General features: G+C 48.6%; 1 protein-coding gene across 3 annotated transcripts in view; it reads left to right on the top strand.

Moving 5' to 3' along the window:
- LOC100119338 (neurogenic locus Notch protein) overlaps positions 1 to 22,432 on the top strand; it is a 175,376-nt gene that overhangs the window by 78,733 nt on the left and 74,211 nt on the right. For all 3 annotated transcript variants that reach the window (XM_031924496.2, XM_031924498.2, XM_031924497.2), the window contains 2 exons: positions 11,685 to 11,956; positions 14,142 to 14,337. In XM_031924496.2, coding sequence (XP_031780356.1) covers positions 11,685 to 11,956; positions 14,142 to 14,337 — 468 coding nt within the window. The remainder of the gene's footprint in view (positions 1 to 11,684; positions 11,957 to 14,141; positions 14,338 to 22,432) is intronic.

Raw genomic sequence — 22,432 nt, 5'->3', positions numbered from 1 at the left:
TGTCCTTATGAGATTATCACTTTCTTTCATGTGTAATAATTCAATTATAAACGCTTCTTCTCGAAAATCCCCGCCGTTTCAAAATATCCGAGCAGTTTTCCCGAAAAAAACACTGCAGCTACGGCCATAAAATCACCTCCGTATACAGGAAGAGCTGGCTGAGTGAGTCTTCAAGAAAATTCAATTTCCATAGCGGCGCAAAAAGGGGACACCGCCGCGGCGATCAGCTTTCGCATAATGACTTAGTTATTACTGCCGAGCAACAATCGAGAGCCGAGTGGGTATATGCAGGAGGGAGAAAAAACAAGCCGCTGTATACAGCGTATATAGAACCCGTTCATTTGCCAGCGTTAAACAAGACAGTTACGCCCCGGACGACTATCAGCGAGAGCGTCTAAAGACTCCATAAATCGCCCGCGCGCTCCCAGTTAATCGCGACCGATCTTCCCTCTCGTCCTCTTCAGCGACGACGTGTACGAGAGCAGTGTGCGCCGAGGAGAGACGTTTACTCGAGACGCGGCGTCGGGAGGCCATCTGTCGCTCCCTCTCCCTCTCGAGTGTGCGCGGTAGGTTTTATGCTCGAAATGTGACTTTATTTTGCAATTTTGAAGCGTAATTTCTCTACAGTGAATTTTAAGCTTCTTGCGCTATGTATACTCGAGGCGAAAAAAAGCCGCGCGACCCATTCACAAGCCGAACAAAAAGCTCTCTCTCTTCTCGAGTGGCCCTATATATGACCCTCCCACAAGTTTATTCATCGCGCGGCGATCGGTACAAACACACTTCAGCCCCACAAGAGAGATGTATCAAGAACCCATTAGCTTATCAATGGCGTCGACGCAACCCCTCGTGACACGCGGGGGCGTTCGAAAATAGACTCTCTCTCTCTCTCGCTCCTCCCCTTCTCCGCGAGTCGTGAGAAAGCCGAGTCCGACGATAATTCCACGACTCGCTGCACCAAGTTCCGTCACGTGGTCTGTCTGACGCTTCTTCTTCCTCCTCCTCATATAAGTCGTGGGAGGACTGAAGATGACGCTCTCGTTATGCGCGGCATAAACAAACACGTGCTTTCGAGAGCAGCAGCACGTGCGCTTAGCTTATAGCTCCATAATAACACACGTGCTTGCAGTGAGAAAGCGAATTCGCGCTGCGGTAGATCGCGGGGTGGTTGGTGGTGAAAAAAATTACGAGTTTGGGGATTAATGAGCGACGGACTCGTTCTCACAGTGTAAAGACATTTTTACAGTTATACGAGGTTGGAAAAAATGAAGCTCGAGTCGTAAAGTCGGGGAAAAACGGTGTGCGAGGAACGTACACAAGCGTGTGTGCTTAATATTCGAGGCTTTTTTCTGGGGATTCGTTAAAATTTATGCGCGCGATAAAACATTGTTGTTCACGTATGGCGCGTTTATATGAAGGAGGCGCCGGGTATAAGAAGAAAGAGAAGAGAAGAGCGTCGCAGATGTCATCGGCTCTGACCAGAGAGTAGCGTTTTGTAATTTCCTTTCTTTGGAGGAAATGTGAGGGACTGTCGTCGATTCGCTCGTTTCCTCTCTTGCGATGTGCAATATCGTGCGGTCATTTACACATACTTCGATTTCGGCGTACTATACTGTTTTTTGGCTCCAATTGTAGTAACGGAAAGCAGTGGATCAGCGTAGATTCGGTACTCACAAGAAACCTTGAAAAAAAAAGACACGAGCGCGCAGACTTTTAAATTTCATGGCCTTTGACATTCGTAAATTACGGCGACAACAAATGCGGGCCATCGATCCTCTTCGAAATCGAGCGCGTCTCTTGTCAACCGCACGAGAGAGAGAGAGAGAGAGAGAGAGAGAGAGAGAGAGAGAGACGCTGCATATACGTACACTATAAACCTTTTCTCTCGTTGGTTTGCGCGCAGCCTTCGCTCTCTCTCTCTCTCTCTCTCTCTCTCTCTCTCTCTCGAGAGAGAGAGAGACGAGTGTTGTCTTTCAAAGCCGCAGCCCATGGGAACAATTCTGCGTGCATCAAGCATCGCTCTTTCTCTCTCTCGAGAGTCGCTTTGGCCTCTTTTTCGCCGCGGCGGCGTCCTCCTCCTCGTCGTCTCTTATACGTATCCGTTTCAGGGTGCCGGTACCACTCGGCGATGATGCATCGACTCTCTCGCGGCGCTGCAGTGTATATGGCCTTTTTCGCGCTCGTTTGCTTTGGCTTTGCATAACGATGATATTTTAGCTCTGCAGGCTGCTGCTGCTCTCGGTGTTTGAGTTATTCCGTGGTTGGAGAGAGAGAGAGAGAGAGAGAGAGAGAGAGAGAGAAGCCGCTTCTTTTTTCCCCCCGATATCGAAGTGGTAATGAATTCCGTGAAATTTCGCTGCATCGCCACCCTGGGTGGTTCGCACATATCGAAGCAGCAGCCCGATTGCTTTACGAGTCGTTACTTCGTTACGGCGATAGGTTTATTCGGACCGAACGATATGGGGGATGACTTGTGGCGGAGCGTAAATATTTGCGAATAACTCGAGGAAGAAGAAGCCCTCGCGCACATCCGCAAAAACTTGAGCCAAACCCGAGCACGTCGCTGTGTGTGTATAGCCGAGAGAGGCACGAGTGGCTCACACGTAAACACGGCAGCGTCATACCTTCCCACGTGGATAATGTGACTGCGGGCTCGGGGGCTGCATCAGCATCAGCCGCCTAATATAGCCCATCGCAGAGAGAGAGAGAGAGAGAGAGAGAGAGAAGGGAGGCTGCAGCAACACACGTTCCTATCCAAAGGAAGCGGCGGCCGTATGTATTAGGTATCGGGTTGCCGTCGAGCGTGTGTCCCGACGACGAAGCTCATTAGCTCTCTAATTAGATCACTGTCACCTGGGCCAAACTCTCTTTCTCTCCGCAACCCATTCGTTTCCGGGGGGGGGGGGGCGAAATGATGCTGTCCTGCTGATATAAGTCGTCGGTCGATGCTTTTCTTTCCTTCACTCGCTGGCGCTTGTGTGCGCGCGGAGAAAGGAGAACAAGATGTGATCGGGAGATTATACGGATTTGCCGAGAGTGATTTGCTGCTCCTGGATTTTGGCGTGCGAAACTCGACGACGAAAGGGTTTCTTGTGGGAAAAGGCTTGTTTTTGGAAACGAGTATGGAAGAAGAGAGAATCGATGTGTTATCGGCGCAATCGCTTGCGGTGATTTATTTCAACGTTTCTTCGGCGATAACGATAAGCTATAGGACTCTTTTGTGCATTATAAACTTCGCATCGACACTCGCGGACATTCCACAGCCACGTCAATAGAGGGATGTATAGCCAGGTGCAGCGCTTATATTTATACGCCTGTATTATATTTCGCCGCTCTCGCGCCTAATCGCTCAATTACGATCCGTCGTTTTTGTATAAGCCGCACGATCGTGGGAGGAGCAGCCCGTCTAGCTCTATTTTATTAGGTGTATGGGTTATATGAATGAAAGGAAATCGCTCGTGTACAAGGGTCGCCGGCGAAATGCGCCGCGCTCTATGTACAGGTTCATTCAAAGGGGATTCGCTCACTTTCTGTGTACACGTCTCGGTCGAGGGGGTGTTATTCGTGAAAGGAGCGCGCTCTATGGGTGACGACTATTTTTTACGGTATTACCGCTCTGAATGACGAGCCGTCCTGTGAATCGTATAATAAACGCTAGCGCGCGCAGCGATAATAACGCGTGAACGTTATTATATGCAGAAATTTACATTACGAAATCCATTAAGGCCCTGATCGACAGCGGCGCATCTTTCACTTCGACACTTTCACGCGGCGCATAACCGTAAAATTAATCCAGCCCGCGAGAGAGTTCGCCCATTAAAAGCTTCGCGCCCCGAAATGTAATTACGAGGAGCGTAAAGATATTCAGCAACGACGACGCTGGCCATTATACGATGGCTCCCGATCGGTCGGATTTTATGTACGATATTATAAAGGTACACCTAATTCCATCGCCAACGACCGGGTCTCGATCATTTTTTCTCTCTCGGATGATATTCACTTTAAGGACGAGAACAAAACACGCCATACGCGAGAGAGTCGTCGCTCCGATTTCACTTGCGTCACTGCAGCTACCGATTTACATCGGTTTCGAGAGAGAGAGAGAGCCTAATGGCGTTTCCGTAATTACTTAACGAGCCGTCTCGCTCTTTTAATTTGACGATTAAGAGTAGAGAGAGCTCAATCCAGTTTCTCCTGCGCTTTTTTTCTGCGGACGATCAGGTGCCGTACATCTAGATAAGATTCCGAACGGCCGATAATTTCCTAATCGATTTTCGTGTCGATCGGAGAGCGTGCTCGGACTTTAATGGACATGTAGATCGAGTGTTGCATACAGGAGCCGAGGCGTCTGTGTGTGTATGAATTTCGTCGCTTCCTCTTTCGGACTGTCTTCGTCTCTCGACTTCGCGGGCCGAATTTTTTGCGAGGCGTGTCTTGTTGCCGCGAAGTCACTTTGATTCGGGTCTCTTAATCCCGCTCTTCCTCCTCCTGCTGTTATAAAAAGAAGCTTCTTAACGGTCTCAAAAAAGACTTGTTACAGTTTCATCAAAGAAAACACTCGAGATTTTCTCTCATACACGTCTTGAATTCACTAAGCCACATCGATAAAAACCTTCGCTCCGAAAAATTACGCACACGCACTCCACTCTCTCAAAAAAAAAGTAAGAAAGAAAGCATCGCTCATACAGTCCGGCGCTAAGTAAGCCGCGCGGTCGCACAGTCTCATCTCTCGGCCGGCTACCGTGTGTGTCTCTCTCTCGGCTTAGCCCATCCGAAGAAAAGGAACCTCGAGCAAGAGAGAGAGAGAGAGAGAGAGAGAGTCCATTAACATTCGGCGCGCGGCAAATTACAAGCCGCGAGCAGCGCTAATGGAGCCGCAGTTGCCGCGTCCTCTCGTCGGGTGGGTGGTGGCGCGAGAGAGAGAGAGAGAGAGAGAGAGAGAGAGAGAGAGAAAGAGAAAGATCGCCGCCCCTCTCACCGCGATGCTGCTTCCTCTCGGCGGTTCTGCGCTCCGGACGCCCAGAAAACTCTCTGTCGAGGGGATTCAAACGAAAGTGCGGAAGATTGATACGCTTTTTTTCATTGTCTGAAATTTCGAAGAGTCTTCGTACTTTGGCGAACCGGTGCGAGATTCTTCGAAAGCAAGAAACCGCGATGGAAATGATACGCATTCGCGGCGCAACCTCGACTTAGAAGCTATATGCGCAGCCGGTACTTAGAAACCACGAAAGTTAGCGCTTACAAAAGAAACGAGAGCGTACACACACACACACACACACACACACACACACAGATACACACTGAAACGACGCCAAGACCTTTCCTAAGACAGCGGTAAACTCGGGCGAAGCTCTCCTTGCGCCGAAAAATCCGGTTTCGAAGACTCGCGCGCTGTGGCTACTGCGCTGTCTCGTGAGAACATTTTTCTGTCGAAAATAAGTCTCGGCCTTCCTCGTCGTCGCCGCCGCCGCAAATAACAATTACCCGGAGATTTTTACAGTTGCACTTTTGCCGAAAAACATAGAGCGAGACTAGAAGACTGTTCGCAGAAGTGATCGGGTTTACGCGTTTCCGGTCCGAACCAAAAAGACCAGCGGTCGATGGCTCTAATAATAGATATACCTCAGCAGGAGGAAGTACAGAGACGCGACTGTTGCATAGGCGGAGGCTGCAATTTACCAGCTGAGGGCAATTCTCGCGAACTTGACTTCTTGGACTGTGTGTAGTACACTCGAATATACGAACGATACGTGCTATTATATGGGAGAGAGGTTTACGGGGGGAATAATGTGCGCATAGGTGAAGCCGCCGCCGCCGCTGCTGCTGGGTTACGAGCAGTTACTTTTTTAATGCGTTATTAGAGGATGGCTTTACGATGTCATTCGGGAGGAAGATCTGCTCTTCGATAATTTGAAAGCCTTTGTCTTAATAGGCCCCATCCCGTAACAGTTATGCTGTGTCTTTGAAATTTATATTATTCCAATGCCTTTTTAACGAAGCACTAAATTAAAATTTCAATTTTCATCGGTTATTCGCTTTGGCGAGATTTCGCAGTGTAAAAAAGGGCAAGAGCGCGCATCTCTCAATCACAAAAACGCGTCCCGGCATTAAACCCCCATATATACCTGTCGCGCGTCGCAACAGCTGTCTTTAGCCTCGCGAGCGACGACGAAGCGGGATCGCGAGCAATTCGAGCGGGGAATTCGGTTCAAGAGAGAGAGCGAGAGAGAGAGAGAGAGAGAGAGAGAGAAAGGAATCGGCGATTACCGAGCACTTTGCCGCGAAAACGACGGCTCTTAGAGGACGTTGCCTCGGAGAATTGCGCGCTGGTTATGAGGATTATTTCGTTTTTGCAGCGGGCTGCTTTATCGTTGGCTAAGCCGCTTTTATTACCGCTGAAAGTTTATTGTGTTAGGCAATGCATATAGTCCGTGGCTAACGGCGATGTGTAAGCGGTGTAAATAAATTTGTATTCCGAATTTCATCAACGGCTGTTATAGCTGTGTGTCTATACGTATCTCTCGAAGCCGTAGGCGCTGTGGATATCAGAAGCTAGAATTTTCGCACATTGTCTATGCGCGATGTATAATCCTCGCGCGCATTTGAATCCGACGAAGGCGTGTACGCGGTCTGCTCCGAGGAGCTTTATCGAGGGAAGCATCTCTCTGCTGTGTGACCTATTCTCTCCGCAACAGGCATCACGTGGCGATCGAGCTGAGATCTCGGGCTCAGAATCTCTCCCTCCTTGTTACTCCCTTTTTTCCTCGTAAATTGTAGCTCTCGCGAAATATCCCGCCGATATCCCGCGGGATTTTTACCCCAGCGAGGTGCCTCTTAAGTATACTCTTTAACGCTAAACTATCTGATTCCAGGCAGCTCTCTTTCATTAAGGTAATAGCTCTATATAGCGTACCTGAATTCTCTCTCTCTCTCTCTCATTTTTTATTTCAATATTCTTCGCCCTCTCGTGCGCGTGCCGCGGAAATTGAGACACGCGTATCATCCCGCTCAAACACACTCGAAAAAATTAATACGACTGACGGTGTACACGGATTATCGTATCCACATAAGCGCTCGTCGCGCGAGAGATAGCTGCCGAAATTCTCGGAAGCAATATCGCGCCAGATAAGCCCACGCGATATTGTTGTATATATATGTATAGGTGCGTATAATACTAAAGGCAGAGGGAGAGAAGGCAAATTAAAAATGGCTTCCGTGTTGAGTGCAATTTCAGATGCTCGTTTAGATAGTGAGCGCGGCGCAGAGAGAGAGAGAGAGAGAGAGAGAGAGAGAGAGAGAGAGAGAGAGAGAGAGAGAGAGAGTGAAGAGGACCTCACTTTTGGGAAGGTACGTGGGTCGTTTGTCATGCGCGCGACGCTTGTCGTCCTTTAAAGAGTCCGGAGTTACGAGGCAATATTGTTGCTGCTGTATCGATTTACGGGTGTAACGATAGCGCGACAACGACGACGATAATCGGCTTTGCCGATCTCTCTGGCCTGGTTCGCTTTAACTGTCTTCTTCTCCGTTTGTTTTGGGATATGATACGGTCATTTGCATTTCGGGCTTCTGAACGTGAGAAAGTCCGACTCTCTATAATATGCAACAGTAATGTTTATACCGTGAATTCCAGTATAGAGGCTTGACCCTCGAAAAATTGATCCCAATCAGTTTGTTGATCGAATCAATCCGAGCTTATCTAGACCAGCTGATTCATCGCCGGCTTTCCACGCTTTCCACCGCACGAAATTTTGGCTAATTCTCAAGGCTCTACTGACCATCGACCGCACCCGGAATCTCGACCAATCGATCTCTACAGCGTATCCTCCTCCTCCTCCTCTTCTGCAGCTGATGAGTTTCCCCTCGCTTCTGCTGCCGAAACACCTCTCTCTCTCTCTCTCGCTCTCTCTCTCTCTCTCTCTCTCTCTCTCTCTCTCTCTCTCTCTCTCTCACTCGCTCTCTTGAATCGTGTTCCTCCTCTCTTAATCCCCAATTCTCTTCGTTATCGCCAAATTGAGCCCAATCTTCGCCGGCGCTCTTTTTAACCTTCTCTCTCTCTCTCGTGAGATGCCCACATGCTACAGCTCGCACTCTCGGTCTCTGTATCTTTCGATTCTGCGGGTCGAGAGCGGCTTATTACTCGCTTGCGCGCGCTCCGTTGCGCAAGATATTCCACGAAGGAGTAATTGAACGCGCGCCTGCTGTTGTATACCGGGAAAGCCCCTATGTAACGCCTCGGCTAATTGCGACGCCTGTCAATTTATATACGAATATTCGAGAGTACGGACTAGATTCTAGATTGAACTTTTTTTTTATTATTTTCTTTATTCATCAAACGACGACCAAAGCCAATCGGCGCGGAACCAAAGAGATTTATCCCCGCGATTGTTAACCCATACATTACGCTCTCTCTCTCTCTCTCTCTCTCTCTCTCTCTCTCTCGGCAATATACTAGTAAGCGCAATAAATATTAACATTCACGCGCGGCGGCGGCGGCGACGACAAAAAACTTGGCGGCGCAACTAGCACCAGTAAAACAAAATAACGGAATTGCCTCGTACGCGCTTTAACTACCGGCAGCACCAATTGAAACAATAAAGACACTGCGAGTATCATTCTCCTCGGCATAGCTCCTCTATGAATATGGTTAAAGGGCGCAAGAAGCTGCGTCTTAATACCTCTCCTACCGCTGCTGCTGTGCATCCGCGTCGTAAACGTAAACATTTATTGCGCCGAGCGTAATGAAATATTTTACAAGCGCTGTCCGTACCGACTTCTTCATCCTCTCTCTTGCATTACTCTACGCGGTGTACACGTCGGTTCGATATTCCATGTCTCAAAGTGTCTTGTATTCTCGCGCCTCTCGGCTTTTTCAGAGGATACGATGCTCTGGGCGGTGTGCCTGCAAGGCTGTTCGGCCTTTTACGAGGCTGCTAATTTGATTAAGGAGAGGAGCCGCCGCGCCGCACTCTTTGTACGTTCGGACATTCCGAGGCGTCTAGAATTTGTTCGATCAACAAAATGCCGAGGGGGTATATTTTTATAAGAGTGAGTTATCCCCATACAGCCGGGAGTTAATGAGAGGGCTTTATTTGTCGGATTTATTACGCGAAACAACCGATACCCAGGAGAGGCGGATTTCGGCAGGTGTTAATCATAACGGTCGGGAGTAGGTTTGCTCATCGAGAAAACGAGATACTCCTTCAAACATAGAACGTATACATATCTGGCGCTCGATCGAGAGCACGTGAGCGCTAAGAGAGATGTTAATTCGCCCATAAACTTGAGCGAGCTTCGTTTTATTTTTCGAGAGCGCCATGCGAACTGGCATTTCGGATTCGTTTCTTGAGCACACACACCAGCTTCATCTGGAAAAATATTTGCTCGAGTTATGAGCAAAGAGAGAGAGAGAGGAATATTAAAAATAATAACTTGGGCAAACGCAGCCACGCGAGTCCGGAGCATCGCTCGCGTGCCGCCGAGAGTCAACAACGTGCTATACTCCAATAAAATTATTCGGACCTAACAAAGAAACGACGCACATACAATACGATGTACACTCGACGCTTCGCAGGAAATGCAGGAAGACGAGAGGTCGACCAGCTCTCACGCGTCAATCATAGCCATCTTCTCCAATATACTATTCGAAATCCTCGAAAAAAAAACACAGACACTGCGCTCACGGGCCAAATAACCCATGAAATGAGCCTCAATTTGCATACTCTCTCACAGACGCGCGCGCACACACCTGCGCCGAGTGCACATCGTCTGTCCCTTCGATCAGAGAGAACTTCGATGGTAATAACGATGCGGCAGCTCGCTCGCGCGACCCTTGTATACCGATCACTCTCTCGCAGAGATCCCCCCTAAAGAGCCGCGCTTTCCTACGACTGCACCTGCAAAAGAGCGAACAAGAGTCGTCTCGCGCGCACACGCGAGAAATAGAAATTGCGAAGGAAGGAGGAAGAGGAAGAAAGTGATAATACGCGAGAGAGAAGGGAGAGAGAGGATAGGGGAACCTGTTTTTCGCCCGGTGGATATAGCAGCGCGATCAAACCTGTTATTGTGCATTGAATAGATATTCTCTACCTCTGCTGCCGCTGCTGCTGCTTTATGAGCCCTTGTATTATGTGGCCGGCTGCTAGAGGAGAGAAGTGCTGGTAGAGGGGACGGCGAGATGCCGGGCACGAAAAGAATATATCTAGCCGATTGGAATGCAAAATCGCATTGTGCAGAGGGGGAGAGATGTTAGGTTGAATATTGCATGAGATTTAAAATAATTCGTGAGAGGCTCTCCCTCTCTCTCTCTCTCTCTCTCGCTGCTGCTTCGAAGAGAGGTTTCGAGAATCTTACTTGGGCTCTGAACTTGGCGTGTATTTTTCAAGTATAAGAGATCACCGCGCGGGATTACATTGTAAACCAGCATCGACATTCCGATCCGCGATTCTATTTTTAATTCTCGCACGCGGAGTAGCCAGTTCGCCTTATAGGTACGCAAACTCTCGGCTGCAGTCGTCGGAAAAACCGCCCATAGCCGCTTTTTTCGATCTCGGCTGCTGCATCGACGTCTGCCGTGCAGGTGTAAGCTGCTGCTCGACACGATCCTCCAAGCGAGTTTTTATACATCAACGATGTAGCATTTGGCTGCATAAGCGATCGAAAAATTCACGGCTCATAATAAATTATTCACCATCGATCGGCGACTCTCATTCCTCGGCAGAAGGAGAGGGGGACTAATTGAGAAATTCAGCCCCGGCGATTTTCAAACTCTCCTAACGAGAGTGTAATTGCCCGCACAGAGCGAGTACACAGCTCGGACCCAGTTTCCATCTTCGGGCTCTCTTATACTCGCTCGCGATTCTTTCTCCGAGAGCCGAAGCGTTTCTCTTTCTCTGGCCGATTGATCCCACGGCGATTCATCGGCGCAAGTGGAAGAAACTTGTTGCGCGCCTCGCCACCAGCCTCCCAAAGAAGAGAAGTCTTTTTGTTGCCGCTCAAGCGCGCGCTGATGGGACTTGGAGAGGCTATTTCCTCGCGGGGATAAAAACTTCTCGCGCCAACAGTCGATTACCTTCCGAATTAAATTGCGATCATTCTTATGTGTGCGCGTGTATTAGAATATCTTACACAACGAGAGAAAAATCCGTCCGTTCGGCCTGTACAAGGTAGAATCGGGTGGACTTTACGACGCCGACGTTCCCAATAAAGTGCGTCCGCGCAAGGCAGCAGCGATAAACAAAGGCTCCGCAGAGACGTGGTGAACCGCGAGAACGCATTAAACTTTCCGCGCGCCGCGAAATGGAAACGAACCGCCGCCGGTACACCTATGCGCGCGCGACATTCCGCCGAGTGTGTTTCCGCGCGTGCTTCTCTCTTGTCATCCCTTTTGCAGCAGCAGCAGCAGCGAAGTTTCTTCTCTTTCTCCGAGGCATATTGTCGTTTTGCGGTGAGGTGGTTCGAAACGGGGATTTACGATTGGCTAGGGTCGAAGCTTTTTTCGACAATGGGGGTCAGGGGAATGGAAGATGATGTGTTTTTTATAATTTATCATCGGCATTATCAACACTGACCAGATGACCTTATACGAATGTACTTTAGAGCGATCTTTTCAAAAGCCCTCGAGCTAAACTCTCCATGTTTATCTTTAAAATAAAAATATTCTAATGGCTTTCTCTCTATTTTCGCAGCTGTACATCGAAATACGTGGGCGAGTACTGCCAGCACCAGAACCCGTGCTTGACCGGCTCCCGATGCCAGAACGGCGGATCCTGTCGAGTGCTGGAGGCCAGCGGCGGCGGCACACCATCTTTCGCCTGCGAGTGTCCAATCGGCTTCATCGAGAGCCTCTGCGAGATCCGAGTGGACAATGCCTGCGACTCATCGCCCTGCTTCAACAACGGCACGTGCGTCCTCAAGAGCCTCTACGACTACACCTGCTCCTGCGTCAACGGATTTGCCGGTATGTATACATAGCGAATAATTTTCGAAATTGCACACATTGAGCTCGGCACTGGGTACGTTCATTAGCTCCGAGCAATTTACGAGTCTCCCACACGCGCACTTGCACGCGAAAAGTGCAGCGAGCAATCAAGCGGCCGCTGGTACATGCTCCTTTATTGTTCGGAAGTTGCTCAAGATTCAGAGGGGGCGGCTTAATTAATATACGAGATTATAACGTGGGAGGTAAGTTGGCTGTGAGAGTTGGTTCCTTGAAAAATCGTGGATCGGTATGACAAATCCCGATCGGGGATGTAATTGGTATGAATATTCGTAATTGGACATCGATTTGAAGCTTTTGTGGAGAATTCCAGGATTGCTGGGTCGAGGTAAGCTATTGCAAATACTCGCGCGTAGTTCGAGGCACTAAAAAGTAATTAAGAGTACTTCGATACCATCGATTACAACAGTCAACGCTTTTTTTAACGATCGTCGTTATTGTTTGTCAAAGTAATATAACGTTTATTGCTGTCTTCATTACTCATTGCGTCAGTAAAAAAAAGAACGAAACGCGGACGTGTTCGTATTTGCATAACGCATGAATATATAACAATATGAACCACATGCATTCGCAGTCTCTCATTGATATATTTCTCGATAGCTTGTATAGCAGAGACGTTTTTTAAACGAATTTCCGTTATAATGAACGTTACACTATACGCTTCAGAGTGTAGTTTACATTGTCATAAATTAAAACGTAATGGCTCGCCTAATGGGAAATATTATAACGCACGCCGCGTTTTCATTATTGTTATTATTAAGACAGTAAACCGGAGTAATAACTCACCTGCAAAAATACCTCGCGCGCGCAAACTAAAGCTAATAGATCAGGCGTATTGTGTGCTAACAACAAACTGTTTTTTCTTCTTCTAATCATAAAACCTCATGTGTCACTGTTTCTAATTACTTCGCATTGTGTCATCCACACTCTCCACATTAGCATATCTCCTTCCTGCTTTTATTTCATTTAACTATTCTCAAAGAAATATTCCACCTGAATTACGCTTCAGCATAAAAATGTCAATCGCGCAGGCTATACGCACTTAAACGTAAACGCATATCTCACCCATAACCTCCGGCTTACATAATATTTAGGTTCACACACTCTCGCGATCTCCCCTACTTACATAAAATTAATAAAATCCCCATCAATCTCCGATAAAGTCTCTGCGCATGAGACACATTTCTCCGCAGACGCACATTCCAGCAGCTGGCGCGACACATGCACTGCACAGTCCGCGTTGCATAAATCGCCACATCCAACGGTAAATCATCAACACCAATGTCGCAAACGTCCCGGTGCAAAAAGCGTATATCAGCTCCTTGAAAAAAAAAAAAAAAAATAGAGACACCTGATTATTTTTAATTGCGCCGGGGCGTGTGTCTGCGGCAACTATGACTAACGTCCGCGTGCGGCTGCATAACGCGCTCGCAATTATCGTAGCGCGCGTGGGCCGTGTATAGGAAAGAGCAAGGTCCGTCTGTCTCTTTCTCGGGATTATGCAAATGTGGAGGGGATGTCGGCGCGAGAGATGTGTAATGGAGAGCAAGAGGCCGTCGATTAATGCGCCGTCTAAGTGACTTTTTATGTCGCCAAGCTGCTGGGCACGGGTGGGAGGAAGGTGTGCGATTTTTTGGGACGCGAGAGAGAGGGTGTTCTGGGAAGTATTGCTTTTCGTCGTTATGGAGATTCAGCCGCGAATTTTTTCGCTCGCGATTAATCTCGCGCGCGCGTTCACGGATCAGGTTTTAAAGGCTTTTTGGTTGAGTTCGCTTTAAAAAACGCATACATAATTAATTCGAATGTACACACGAGCGATTAGTAAAGTCATCGCGAGATTCGTTCCCGCGTGGTAATTAGCCGCTCTAATAAGGGTATCTGTAGGCTGCTCAGGGCGTACGAGCAACTTGTAGCGCACGAGTCGGAAGAGAAAAAGCGAAGCAGGGGTCAACCACTTCCTTACACCGACGAACTTTGTCGCGAACTAGATCGGTGTTGCGGAAGTTTTTTTTCGTGATTCCGTATCTTCTTCCCGCGACACGATGGTAATTACGGGTGGATCCGTGTGACCCCTGGTTAGGTCGTGACCAGGTATACCTTAGGTATGATAAATCCATTGCTAATCCACGCATCGTTTCTCTTCCAGGTGAATTCTGTGAGAAAGTCGACTACTGCGCCTCGTCGCCTTGTCGCAACGAAGCCCTGTGTCGATCGCTGGACAATAACTACCAGTGCACGTGCGCATCAGGTTTCACAGGGCCGACCTGCTCGGAAGACGTCAACGAGTGTGTGATGCAACCTTGCCGATTTGGATCCTGCCTCAACACCCACGGATCATACAAGTAAGTCCACGAACTCTTATCTAACGCAATAAACCGACATGAGAATATCCGAGTCACTGAGACCTGGAACGGTAGCCTCGTTCCAGTTCATACCTAGCGCTGTCAGGTCAAAAGTGGCTGAAGCCGATTTCACCGCGCTCCGTCTAATAGACGCGCCGGTGGATAAACGGTCACGTCCCACTCTTGATACTACGCTACGATGTCGCCCACCCGCGCGGAATGCGGAACAACGGCTCGAGATCCCACGAACCGATCCGCTTGTTTGCTCTATTACTGGATTGACATTTCGGTGTAAAATAATATTTTACAAAAATAATTCCCGAACGCAGACTCAGCCTCCCGACAACAAGGCTGGAAGTCTCCGCGGAGAATGCAGCGCGGCGAAAAGGGATCCGAGGAGAGCGAGAGAGAGAGAGAGAGAGAGAGAGAGAGAGAGAGAGAGAGAGAGAGAGAGAGCGTAAAAACTGGTTTCGGCGGTGCGAGGCTTCTTCGTCGGCGCACACATAAATCGGCCGCGCGTTTCTCAAGATCGAGTCGAGATTAATCGGGCCGAGCGTCGCGCGCGGGACCAGATAATGTCGCGCGAGTCTCTCTCTCTCTCTCTCTCTGCGCCCTTTTATTGAATTATACGTCGCTCGCGGTGTCGCGATTCATCAAACTATATAGACGATTTTTCAAGGATGTTTCTGCGGTTTTTCTCCGCAAGGAGCGAGAGGCGTGTACACTTCCTTTTTCATCGAATTCACGGCACAACCTCTCCGAAAAATCTCCATTAAACTCTCCCGGCTACCACACTCGCCCGCATCGCTATTGTAAAGTCACGTTTCGGAGTCAATAAAGACTTCACGGTACCCTTTCGATCTCGAGAAAACACTTCGTACATATATTTCTCGCGAGAGGAAGAGACAGAGATACGCTACTTCGCTGCTTCATTAGGTGTCGTCCGCGAGGCACTGTTACGTCGCCTCTACGGATGTACGAGGCGTCGCGTCGAGTTATATAGCGGCGCAGTGCTATGGATTCGATTGGGGAGAGATCTAGCGCAGAATTTATTCCCTCCTCCTCTTCGACGAGCGCGTGTAACACAAAGTGCGCGAATTTGTTCGCGCATAAAAATTCTGAAGACACATCAGCGGCTTGATTAATGAAGCTTCGGCTGATCGGCATATGCACTCGAGAGCGCACTCCATCCGCGGAAGAGAGAGCCGCCTCGCGCGTGATTTATGAAATAATCCCGGCGAAGTGGGATTTAATTGACCGACTCGCCCTCTTATCTGTCCCGCTGATTTTTCTCCCCTTCGTTATACGCGTGCGCGTGTGTAAGCGAGAGAGATCTTGATATAGCGGGAATTGCGGACACCAGAGCAGTGAAAAACTGCAAGCGTTGATGCGGCGTTGTTTCGGCTTAATTTATTTCGCCGTCTACAGCATTACAGAGCGCGGCTTGATCGCGTAATTTTGTAAGCCGTAAGCGTGTGGGTGCTGCGTACGATCAATCGTCGTTCCCTCAAAAGTAAGCGTGTATAGCGTATCTTCTCGGCTGTTGAGAGGAGGTCGTCGACAAGGGGTCGAGAGCCTTACGGGCTAAACCTCCAGCTGTTGCTCTGCATCTCGGCGCGGAATGCGGTGCAGTGGCCTGGCGCACCTGTGCGCGATTTTAGCGAGCCCCTGTTCCAGTGCGTATACGTCCCTCCCTCGAAATGCCGGTGGTGGCTTCGACCTCTTCTCTCTCTTTCTCCTCTGCTTCGCTTTCTTTCGGCTCCGTATACCTGACGTGCGGGGATGCGCCACTGATTTCTCTAAGCCGCTTCGCTCGAACTTTCCGCTCGAGCATAACTCGTATCTAGCCTCGCGATACTACTTCCAGTTTTAATTCCAGCTCGTTAAAGCTAACTCCGCGCGCGCGCGCGTGAATCGTGACTCCGAAGCTTCCCTTTACCTACTTTTCAAACGGCGTCGCTGCATATAACGACTGAAATTCAGCGCGAAAATGCAGCTCGTCCGCCGGTATAATTGTTAGTTAATTGCGCTGGCATTAAATCTCGATAAAAAGCCTGCCAAAACAGCGCTCGCCACGTGGAGAGCTCTCTCTCGGCTCATTCATCAAGCCCCTGCGAGTACATTCATCACTCGGTCGCACCGCGTATACGCGTACTTTCTTCTTCTGTGCAGCTCTTTCGCGCGATGATTTACGATCGTTTATTTTCCCTGTAATAACCTCCCCGAAAGTCGTCCGCCTCCGTGAGAATATTTGACGCGTCGATGTTTCATAGAAAAATTACGCGCGCGAGCTGTGTATAATTAGCCAAAAAACCTGAAATTTTTTAATAAACGAGAGCGTGTAACACGTGTCGTAGCAGCGGGTTCTCGTCATCGTGGACTACGACGACGACGTCGATGTCATTCCCACAAGGTCCTCTCTCTCTCTCTCTCGCATTCTCGCGATTGGTAAAAAGGAATACTCGCGTAAGTGGCTTAGAGGAGGGATTTTTAGTCGGGTCACTCGAGTTCGTTATCACCGCTGATGTGTATATAAAAGTGCACTCAGTGTACAGTACTGAAAGAATTAGCCGTTTCAAAATCCCTCACACACGCAATAGCGCATCTATAGAACCGAAAAAGGAGCAGTCGGTGAACGTACATTCATACTGCAGTATACACTCGTGTCTGTGTGTGTATGAGAAAGTCGTGAAAAGACGAGGCGCGCGTTAAGAAAGAAAGAGACAAAGAACACGTGTATTACGCGTGTTCGTGTATAAAGCGCGGGTAACACGTGTAAGCGCGGTTTTGCGGCGACACACACACACACACACGTGTTATTCGTCGTTGCGCTGAAAAGGAAAAAACGTGCCGCTGTTGGGCAAGTGGACGGCGCGTCTCGGTGAAAAATACTACGTTGGTAAATATGGATGGATTTGGAAAAGAAAATTTTCGCTGCTTCATCCTCGTGACTACATTGCCATAATAGTATCAGAGAGTTGAATAAACTCGCTCGCGATGTAACGCAACGAGTATAGTAGTTGGCGTGTCGTCGAGGTCGGGGGTCAGAACGGGTCTGCGTTTTCTTGAAAAGCAACAATGACGCGGAAAAGGCATTATATGAGAGCATGCAGAGAAAAAAACAGCGAGCCGGTTCGTCTGCTTCTTCTTCCTCTTTTCTTCTGCATAATAATGACACGCTGAATTGTGCAATTCGAGCTTAATTGCCGGCCGGCCGGCCGGGGCTCTCGGGAATAATAAATTCCCGCACTCATGAAAATCTCGCTGCAGCGCTAATTGACCGTCGTCAATTATACACTGCGCCGGTGAATTTTTGTGCCCCGCCCAATTAAAGAGGCGATCGACGCTTCTCTCCCCAAAACTTCCGCTGCGGGTAATTCGATTTATTATAAATCGACGGCAAAACACTCGCGCGCGACTCCCAGAGGGCGAGACAATTATGACAATTATATACGGACGATGAAACGAGTCTATATGCGCTTGCGTGTGTGTGTATGTACGATATACCTGAGAGGGGATTTCTCGGGGAAGAAAAAAACGTGAGCGCGAGACACGGGCCAAAGGACAAAAACTCGTTCCCGGCAACGAAACAGCGACGTGACCGGCATTGGTCATTTTTGGGAGGCCCGGATATGCGACAAATGTATCGTCTCTCTCTCTTCTAGCTCTCTTTGCGGTGCGACTACCTCGTGCGCGAGGAATACCAAAAGCGTACATGTCGTAGGAGCGACGGTCTATCGGATAAAAATCTTGATTTTTGTATTTTAATGCGCGCGACGTGTGGACTTTCGTCAAACGACGATTTCGAAGCGAGCGTTTATACTCTACCTACCGGCCATTGTTGGCTCGGGTTTAACAAACACGTGCGTGAGTTGTACGCTTTGCTCGATCGTTTGTGTAATTTTCGTAATACGACGTCGTGTGAACGATACGTGCTTCGCCGAGAGAGCGAAGAAAAAAACAAACTCTCGGTCTACCCCGAAGCAGTGAAATATTTTATTGCGATATCGCAGCGCACAGTGAGCTTTTCATAAGGTTTCGACTGCGACGCGCTTTGAATACGACGCTTCATTTGTTTTTGGAGCGGCGGCCGCGTATACGACGTTGATGAATAAATTAGGGGACCGCGAGACGACGATTTCTCGGAGGCGCTTCAGTGGGATGCGACGCGAAGGATTTATGCTAACCAAAGCGGCGGGATTTTTGGTTTATCAGTGAGTTATGTGTCTGCAGCCACTCAGTCGCGCGCGAGCGGCTTGAACAAATATAACGCGCGCGTACGTGATTCTTTGAGCAATTTTTACGAGCTTTTGTTCTGTGAGAATTTTCGGATTCGTAAAGGAGTTGAGATCGGCAACAAAAATGAACCTACGCGTAGCCGTTTACGTTCGAGTCGGGATAAATTATCATCGACTCAAAAACGGTAAACTCCAAAGGGCCAGCCATAAAATTATTCATCAGCATCCGCAGCTCTCGACGAAAAGAAAAACTGGCAACCATTCCCGCGAGTTCGACATTCTCCATCCGCGCAATCGAGAAAATTCCTCAAAACCGCGGAGTAACCCCATCTCGAGCTACAGGTTGAATCCCAGAAACGCATCCTTCGCTTCCCTCCTTATACGATCTATCACTCGAACTCCCGACATCGGAATGAACGACCTCTTCCTATAAGGGCCGCGACGAATCTACACATGCGCACGCGAGAGAGTCAGCGCACTCGCCGATAATTTATCGGCTACTACCGATCCGTTCGATCGCCGTCATTTTTCTCGCGGCGTGCGAAATTTAAATATCCCGTGGCGCGCGCATCAATTACCGCTCTCTCTCTCCCCCTGCGAGCTTCTGAAATCCCTCGTGTGTGTCTGTGTACGTCTTGTATAGGAAGTAGCCGCGCGCGTACGCGCTATTTACAATGCAGATGAGGTGCGGGGCTTTAATTATTCTATAGGCGCATATAAGTCGGTAGGACCCGTTTTTTACCCTACGCTAAAAGGAGGCCCCTATGTGTATACGCGCGGGGGATATAAGTTAGAGGAAGAAGCTTTTAGTATGGTGCAGCGTTGCGCCTTGGATAGAGAAGCTCGAACGTATACCAGAGGTGGTTGTGGTTGTTTGACGCTCCTTCTATTTTTAGGCTGCCCGAGCTATGCGATCTTTCATTCCTTACATAAACGCGCCGCACGCGTTAATCGGCAAAAAATCGCTGTGTATAATGGCAAACCTCCTACTAATACGCGACGCCGAGAACTGGAATAACAGCGCAAAAAACGCAACCTGTCGATAAAAGACTAGTGTGTCGCACGCAAAAAGCGAAGTAGTGTACAAGTACAACAGCCGCACTTGCACTATCCATAGCGTGTAATAACTGGAATCCCTGGCCGATATAATTGCGCGATCGATCGCGCATATCAGTTCTCTCATTAAAGCGCGCGAGCTTTTCACACGCTGCGCGGGCAGATCGGAAATTGCGTTTCGGGATTTCCAGCCGTGCGGCCTCGCCCCGCGTCTCTCTACCAAGAAATACATATAAGTCAATGTAATCGACGCCTCGAGTAGTGGAGGTCGATTAATAAGCAGTTGAGCGAGTATCTGCGCCGTGTGTCCTTTGTGTCGCATGTATATAGGCGGCACTTCAAAGCTGGGCTGTTTTAATTGTGTGCAAATCGACTTGGAATTGATGCTCGCGTCTGGAGAGATGCTTTGTTTCGGATTGATATGTCGCCTCTTCGGAGACGACGACGGTCCGAAAGTTCGAAAATAATCTTTATTTGTATTGTAGAGTTAATAGCCGTTTACGTAATTTCGAAAACTCGTGGTGGATTAGCATATCTAATGAGCGGTTCAGCGATAACGGCGAATCAAAGTCCTTTTTTATAATCGAACGCACGCGACGACAAAATCATACGCTCCCAGCGGATAATTACGCGAAGGCCGCGACGCATAACGGCTAAAGTATGCAACAAGTGCAAAAATAATCGCCGATGCGTATAATACCTACATACACAGCGCGAAGGATATGTCGGGCGTAGGTATCAATGGATGTCAAGAAAGAGGGCTTTTGTGCAACGTATACAGCTCGTGAGCGATGAGCTAATAAAACGCGAGATTGAACTCGCGCTCGATTTATTATCTCTCGCACACTGTAACGATGTGTAAATAGTCTTCGGAACAATCGGCGCTTAAACTGTCGTTTCTCTCTATACGGACGCGACGATACACTCGTTCGGCCAGTTTCTCTCTATCGGGGCGGATTTTTCAAAATTATCGAATTGGAGCAGCTTTATTGCTCGTTTGTTGATTTTATCTTACGTAAGAAATGAACGCGCCGTGTATACACGCCAAACGTGTTTGACCTGGCATTAAAGATATTTTAGAGATATGGATTTACATAAATAATTATGCTTTTTATAATCTCGAACGGGATTACGTCTTTTTTCTCTATCTCTCTCCCGACAGTTCGTTAATTGACGGCTTGATTAATATCGCGAGTCACACACACGCTCTCTCCCGTTGATTATCCGCTGCTCATTACACGTTCGAACGTTATTCTAAAATATATGCGACCACGTTTCGAAAACGACTCACACACGCGCATATGCATAACGTAAACAAATGAACATCGTAGCCGCGTTTATCACCCCGTTAACGAGAGCGCCGCAGCATCGTTGAAATACGAACAACAATTTGAAAACTAATACACCCTGTAAAAATCGCCTCCGACTCATCCATCACACGCAGCTCGACTCTTTGTGTCTTATTCTCTCTCTCCCTCTTCTTCGTCTTCCTCGCAATAACTCGTTCGCGATTATACAAGCAGTGCGTTGCTCTCCTCTCTCGCTGCAATTTTTCACTCGCGAACGAAGCACAACTTCTAATCACAACGATCATCAGCGACATTAATAAAGGGGCAACTCGATCCGGACACGCGAACGCAAAGGGAAGCGGGGAATAATTGGTTCTTTGCATATTAATGGCGTTTTCCGGACTAGGCTTGGTTAACGTAGTAATCGATAGACTATACCGCGGCGTTACATAAAAATAAATACTTTCGTTGCGCAACGGACTGTGTATCCTAAGCGAAAGAATTTCTCTCTGGTCGAAAACTTGCGGCTAAACGTTTTACCGCTAAAAAATTCAAATTGCGATAGGGGAGGCATAAATAACGCGTAGAGTCCAAACGACGCTGACGAGTGAAAGGAACACGGGAGATCGATCGGCTTTTCCGCGCTGAGACTTTCCTCACACGCACACACACACACGTTATCCGCTTATAATAAATCTCTACGCAGGTTAAAACTGCGTTAAATCGAGTGCGCCTCTAAAAAAGGATCATCGGAACCCGATGAAATAGTACCGCGCGCGAATTAAAAGTTCTCCAAAGCTATACAGCACACGCAGTTTACACGTCGCGCGTCGTGTGTGCCGCGAGCGCGTGCATCATCGCGCGTGAGAAAGCGCGTTGCGCAGCGGTAATTTAATTAACGCCCGCGCCAAGAGAGAGACTGCTTCTTCGATGGATCTCGTGATGCTAGACCGCTTATCGCGTGCTGATGCTGCTATATACGAAGGTGTGCGCCGGCGCCGCGTTCGGATAATTTAATCGTTTCGTCGACTACGACAATTGTGCTGAAATTTTTTACATCACAACGTAAGCTTAACCGGCCGAATGAAAGTAAATTGAGCGCGTCAATTGAGCGAGAGTTTAAAATAACGCGCGCGGGAAAATTGTACCAAAACAAGTCGTTAAAAGGGCCGCAGCCGCACGAACGAATCGTGTGTCAGTGTGGAAGTAAGCGCGACGAGCGCACGAGATGTGTAATGATTATCGAGTCGGTCCAATTCAGGCAATTACGCTGCAGTCGGTGGGAATGCGAATGCGCGCGATCCGAGAGAGAAGCGAACGAGAAAATTTACCCGGCTGTCTTTCCAAAGGGCTCTCGTTTGGTCAATGAACGAACGCTCTGTGTCTGCGGCGGCGGCGGCGGCGTTTTTTTCGCGGGATCGTTTGAAAAAATTCACAGCGGAGCTTGCGTCATAATCGGGAATTTCGCCAGTCGCGAAAATTTATTACGTCCTCGTGCGTGTACTCCTGTTC

Source organism: Nasonia vitripennis, chromosome 2 (genome assembly GCF_009193385.2).
Source record: "Nasonia vitripennis strain AsymCx chromosome 2, Nvit_psr_1.1, whole genome shotgun sequence".
Taxonomy (NCBI): domain Eukaryota; kingdom Metazoa; phylum Arthropoda; class Insecta; order Hymenoptera; family Pteromalidae; genus Nasonia; species Nasonia vitripennis.
Note: the sequence above shows the minus strand (reverse complement) of the source record. Positions and strands in the feature narration are given on the sequence as shown.